This window comes from Kryptolebias marmoratus, linkage group LG13 (genome assembly GCF_001649575.2).
Source record: "Kryptolebias marmoratus isolate JLee-2015 linkage group LG13, ASM164957v2, whole genome shotgun sequence".
In the NCBI taxonomy this organism is placed as follows: Eukaryota; Metazoa; Chordata; class Actinopteri; order Cyprinodontiformes; family Rivulidae; genus Kryptolebias; species Kryptolebias marmoratus.
Window position 1 is genome coordinate 23,356,166 of NC_051442.1, and position 6,426 is coordinate 23,362,591.

Genomic DNA, 6,426 nt, shown 5'->3' on the forward strand with positions numbered 1-6,426 from the left:
GAAATAAACATTTGAAATATATGAGTTTGTATGTAATGTATGAATATAATATACAAGTTTCACTTTTTAAATGGAATTACTGAAATCAATCTACTTTTTCATGATATTCTAATTTTATGACCAGCACCTGTATTTAGCATGTAGCTGTAACAATTACATTTAACTAGCTAAATGTTGTAAAAGGTGACATCAGAAAATTCACACTACATTTTTAAACAGTGTTTGACGTTAAATGTGACAAAATTTAGGCATGAATTTTGAGCACAAGCTCGTTTACAAACGGCGCCCCATAATGCAAACACCAGGAGAACATGAGGAAAACTCAAGGAGAACACGATGAGGAGGATGTTAGGAGAACGTACAAACTCCACACAGCAAGACCCTTCTTATATTCTGGGAATGTTTCTGGTCTGAAAAATGATTGGATGTCTTTTTTACCTTTTGTGCCATATTTATTGACTTGGTTGACTAATAAAAAATAAAGACAATGCATGTTACTTGCAGAGTAGGGAAGAAGCAACACTTATTAATAAATAGAAGGTAATATATGCTTACAAGTATTTAATTCAGATGAATAAAGCCTGCCAGAGCCTTGGTTGACAGTGATTTATTTTATGAATTACGTCTTCATTGAAATACAAAAATAAAATAACATTCTGGAAGCCATGTACTAACAAGTCGTATATCTACTACTTGTTAGTAGATGTCTTCCAGAATGTTATCTGCTACTTGTTCGTCGTAGGTATACTAACAATTTAAGCTGGAAGTGGGTGAGTATCATAAATTAAACTTAAAGCTCAAAGCACCGAGGGTTTTCTAGAAAAATATTCTGTTTTTAAAAGGCTGTATGTTGAAGTTGGTAGATGAAGTCACCTTCTTCCTGTTTCATAAAGTAAAGAAAGACTTACCAAATAAAAAAAATGTTATGAAAAAATTAGGAGAATTTTAAAAAAGAAATATCATTATTAGCATCTGTTGTACTTGTAATGTACTTATTTTAATTGTTAGGATTCCTCCTGTGGCCAACATCATTGATATCAATGTAGATATTACGTGACACATAGGAATATTGTTTTCAAAGGTGTTATTGGTTATGTTTTTAATGTTAGCAACTTTAAGTCGTGTAGATTTTGAATAAATGTATTGTTAGTAATGTCTTGTACTGTTTAATCATGTAACAATATTGTGAATGCTGTCTTACCCTATACTTTGGTAAAGTTAGCAGTAATGAACAACAGTAATGAGCAGTTAGTAATGAATGAACATTTCTTTTTTTAATCAAGGTAATTAATGTAGATGTAATAGAAGTTGTTATGAATATATGTTTTGTAGGTAACCTTGGAGCAGAATTGAAAATTGCTATCATTATTATTAATATAATCATTGTTTAAGGTAATTTTTTCATTTCCTGCGTGTTTTAAAATAAGCCACCCATCTTGGTCGACCTGTAACGGAAGTTCAGCCATTACTCGTGCACATTTCCACCAGCTTCGGAGAGAACACAGTGGCGCAGGTATTGTGAAGGTGATCTTTTTTTATGTTTTTAAAAATTTATTTATCTGTTTAGTTATTCAACTAAATTGTAGTTGTGGGTTTTTAGTAATCAAAAATTTCTTTCAGTAAGTGATAGATGAATTATTTCTATATTTCTAGAAAATGCCAGACTACTCTCCGCATAAATTTCCCTCCTTCCCCGATGGCGATGCAGACTTGGCGAGGGTGAACGCTCAAGTTGCCTGCGTAAGTCTATTTTTTTTTTTACTGTGCTTGGAGGGAATGATACTTAGTTACTTTACATGATGTGCTCTCTGCGGTTTAAGTGGGCCGGTTAGCTACTGTTAAAGTTTACCACTCGCCGTACCGGGACTTAATTCCAGCTTTCGGTGTGTGTATTTGTTGCAACAACTGTTATATTAGTCTGCCTGACATAAACCCCGGTTTGTTTGTCCAAAGAGCGAGACCAAAACCAGACACGGAGACGGAGCTAAAGGTAAGTGAGTTTATTTACAGGGTGCGCTAAATGTACAGTGAGCCGGGTTCAGGTGCAGTCTGAAAAGCAAGAGGAGCTGGGTGAGTCTCGGGTACAATTATTGGTCAGCGTAGCTTGGTTGAGTGAGTGAATAATGTCTTTTGTTCCTTACAGATCCAGGAGGCGTTTCGTTGCGTGGAGGAGGTGAGGAAAGTTTCCACAGTAATCCAGTAGTAGATGATCCAGTAATCCAGCAAAGGTAAGTATCCAGAAGTTCCAGGTAAGTTCCCGTAGAAGAGAATCGTCTTGGCGTGGCAGTAACCTGAATTCGACAATACAAAAAACACTTTCAGCATAACGTGACCAGCTGAAGGTTAGATCCTGTGGCTAAGAGTCTAACCCGAAAGGTTTGATGCTCCAGCGAAGGTCTGGTCTCAGCCGGAGGCTTAAATGCTGGATCAGCTCGTCAATGAAATCAGGATCACCTGTGGAAGGAAGATTAGTGGTGCCGCCCAAAGGCGGAGCTAACTCCAGATCCTCACACTGCCATGCTTCGTCACTGCTCCCATGAAGACCTGCATGCAGAAGCGGCAAAAACCAAACCGCCTTTGTTCGCTCTTGGTTAACAAGTGGCGCCCTCTGTTCGCGCACACAGGAACTACACCAGTCCGTCAAGTGTTATTACAACAGACATAGGAGGCAGACTAATAACATGAGAAGGTAAAGAGGCCAAAACAATAAAGCTATGAAAGGCTAAAAGTAATGTAACAAAACAGAAATGCACAAAGAATAAAATGCCAAATTAGATGAACAGGTGAAATACAAAGGGAAAAACCTTTATGTCCAGATATGTTGAGCAGTAATTAGTACACCTGACTGAAGAAAATATGGCAAGATACTAGCTGAAATTAAAACACACATCTTAATAGGAATAAATATTCAGGAAGTGGACCATTACAATAAACTTTAATTGTACTCAACTTAGAATAGCACTTCAAAAGTATCCATTAAAAAAAGAAAATAATAAACAAGTATTTTATAAAATGGCTACTTAAATACTGAGTAACTGATCACTTTTCATTTACTCTTTAAAGATGATGTCATCAGACAGCAACTATAAAGTTATGTGCAGAGTTTGGCATTTTAAAGACTAAAATGGAAGTGTTTTTTTTTAAATGTTGTTTTTCATTTCAATGTTACCACCATGAGGGTTTAAAAGTGGTTCCAAGAGACATTGAATTTTACACACATTCACAATTTTTTATTTTTATTTTTGTAACTTCTGTACAATAATACTACTGAGATAGATAGACAGATCTATATAAGAACTTATCAATGTATTAGTCCCATATTTATATGGCATTAGGTTAAGAACAGGCATTTATGTTTTTCCACTTAAAGCGCTATCTCTTGTTGTTGCTAAGTGTCTTGCAGTAGAAAAGATAGTACTTTTTCTGTTTACAGTACTTCATAAAGGAGGACAAATTGAGTTGCGAGGAGGCTTACAACAAGTGTTGTGAGGGCTTCCACTGCATGTTCCATGTCATAAAAACAAGGGACAGGCAGAAGAGAGCTCTGGAACAGAAGGCTGTGTTGGTGACTAAGAAGCTGAAGGAGGCTGAGGAGAAGCTGAAGAAGGATGAGGTGAAGCTGAAGAAGGATGAGGAGAAGCTGAAGAAGGATGAGGTGAAGCTGAAGAAGGATGAGGAGAAGCTGAAGAAGGATGAGGAGAAGCTGAAGAAGGCTGAGGTGAAGCTGAAGGAGGCTGAGGAGAAGCTGAAGAAGGATGAGGTGAAGCTGAAGGAGGCTGAGGAGAAGTTGGCGACAGCTGTGGAGGAAGTGAAAGTGATGCAGACCACTGCTTCATTCTGTTGTGATGGTATGTGTTGTGGTTAAGTATTGATGTTGCTGTTATGTATGGATACTTTTTAGTGGTCTTTTGTGTACAATTTCCATTGATATACTCTAGAATGTGTTTTTCCAAATGATTTATTATGGTATTCACTAGTAGTTATTCTTCTTCTTTTTGTTGTCGGTTATGTTTTCATTTGTTTTTTTTCTGGGTCCATTGCTTTTTCATCTTTTCATTTGTGTATCCTTTTTTTGTTTTAAAATCGAGTATTTCTTCAGTTCTTTGTTTTCTTCCCTGTACTGTTTCTGATAACATATTGATGTTATTTAGCAATTGTCAATGTTTTTACAGACTTTTTGTACAGTGTGTGAATGTTGTGTTTTATTGTAAGTTATTTAGAAATTCATAATGATTGTAGTTTGTATTTGCACTCTTTAATAAGTAACATGTCCTTAATGTGTGTCATTATTCTATGGCATAATGATCTATAAATGTAATGTTTATGTTTTTCATTTTTGTTTGTATATGTTTTTCTTCAGATACAAGCGAGGTTTCCACGCAAACCAAGAAAGAACCCCAGCTGAGTGAGGAGATGGAGGAGGAAATGTGTTTTTTTTTTCAATTGTTCTTTTGTATTTTGTTTGTTTTCACATTGTTCCGTTCTAGTTTTTTCAAGTACTTTTTAGTAGTAGTAGTTTTTACAAGTTTGTTTGTGTTGTTAAATATTTAATTGTTAAAAAAATAAATGTTTTTATTCACTTTGAGTCTTGCATTTGTTTCATTTTAATTTAACCCCTTACCACTCCACTCCAAAAAGCTCAAGAAGCCTAAAAAAGACGTACCCAAATTAAATTAGATGCTATTCTTCAGCCTTTTGTGGTTCAAACTAAAGATTAGGCTCCATGTGAAGTTAACACTTTGAAGTTTTTGCCTGAGCAGTCAAAATGATTGTAACTTGTAACCAATTAGTAGTTATTAAAGTGAATACATAGAGATTTCAAGCATTTTTTTCCTCTCCTAGATTTTTCTCTTTTTTCATCAACTTACTGTACATGGAGGAAGGGTGTTGAGACCGGAAAAACCAAATGAGGCTGTAGAATGAAGTTTTATTGTCGTGGAGTTCAAATTTTAGAAAATTAGCACAAAAGAATCACTATAATTTAGATGTTTTTCTGCGGGAAAGTCCAGGTCCTCTCCAAACTGTGCCAAATGGATATGTAACTTCAGAAAGCTCTAACTCCTACATGCTTCAACATACAGGCGTCAGTGAGGGCTCAAATGAAAGGTGATGCTGAGATGAATCCTGTTCTGTTAAGTCACTCTCAATATGATTATTATACAGTAGAGGATAAATAAACACAAAAAAAATACTTATTTTTTCTAAAGTACATCATAAAAAACAAAGTTCAATTTGTCAAAACGTGTATTTACTGAAAAAATATGAAAAAGTAATTACATTGAAATAAACTACTCACAAACCACTGCCACACAAACTATTTACAAACCATTTCACTGTTTTTACTTCAAATTCAGTGTCCAGTTACATATTTTTAGGGTGCCCCCTTTAGTTGCACAAAGCTCCGGAGCTTCACTGACGTCACAGCTGCTACCCGCTCCAAATGCTCCTTCAGCTCTTCCTGTTCTGGCTCGGAGTCACTTGCAGGCCTCTGACATGAAACCAGGTTTGTTTGTCCAGAGAGCGAAACCAAAACCAGACACGGAGACAGAACTTAAGGTAAGTGAGTTTATTTACAGGGTGCGTTAAATGTACAGTGAGCCGGGATCAGGAGCAGTCTGAAAAGCAAGAGGAGCTGGGTGAGTCTCGGGTACAATCTTGGTTCAGCGTAGATTGGTTGAGTGAGTGAATAGTGTCTCTTTGTTTCTTACAGGTCCTGGAGGTTTCCACAGTGACCCAGTAGTTGGCGATCCAGTTGTCCAGCAAAGGTAGGTATCCAGAAGTTTCCAGGTAAGTTCCCGTCGAGGGGAATCGTCTTGGCGTGGCAGTATCCTGAGTCAAAAATACTAACTCCAGATCCTCACAGCCTCAAACAACAAAAATAATTTAAAAAAAAACAATTTGTTATTCATTAGTTATAAATACATTCACACACACACACAAAAATGGCGGTGCTTCATCATGTCCGCCCAGACTATGGTGTCCACCCTGGCCAAAATGTCCGACCGTCGACTCCCCCCCCACCACACACACACACACCTGCCTTACACGAAAAACAAGATGGCGGTGCTACGTCGTGTCCGCTCTCACTTTGAAGCGACCTGACCAAAATATCCGCCCCCCCTCCCCCCCACCGCGCCATCCATCCATCCATCCATCCATCCATCCATCCATTCTCTTCTGCTTATCCGGGGTCGGGTCGCGGGGGCAGCAGCCTAAGCAGGGAGACGCAGACTTCCCTCTCCCCAGCCACTTGGGCCAGTTCCTCCAGGGGAATCCCAAGGCGTTCCCAGGCCAGCCGAGAAACATAGTCCCTCCAGCGTGTCCTGGGTCTTCCCCGGGGCCTCCTCCCGGTGGGACGTGCCCAGAACACCTCTCCAGGGAGGCGTCCAGGAGGCATCCTCACCAGATGCCCGAGCCACCTCAACT

General features: G+C 38.3%; 1 protein-coding gene across 1 annotated transcript; it reads left to right on the plus strand.

The window, feature by feature from the left end:
• The first annotated feature begins 225 nt into the window (after nt 1-225).
• Nucleotides 226-4,349, plus strand: LOC108247191 (putative golgin subfamily A member 6-like protein 3). The gene is made up of 3 exons (XM_037979127.1): nt 226-1,524; nt 1,654-1,740; nt 1,954-4,349. Exon 3 carries the CDS (start codon nt 3,503-3,505, stop codon nt 3,863-3,865), a length of 363 nt encoding a protein of 120 aa, XP_037835055.1. The 5' UTR covers nt 226-1,524; nt 1,654-1,740; nt 1,954-3,502; the 3' UTR covers nt 3,866-4,349.
• The last annotated feature ends 2,077 nt before the right edge of the window (nt 4,350-6,426 follow it).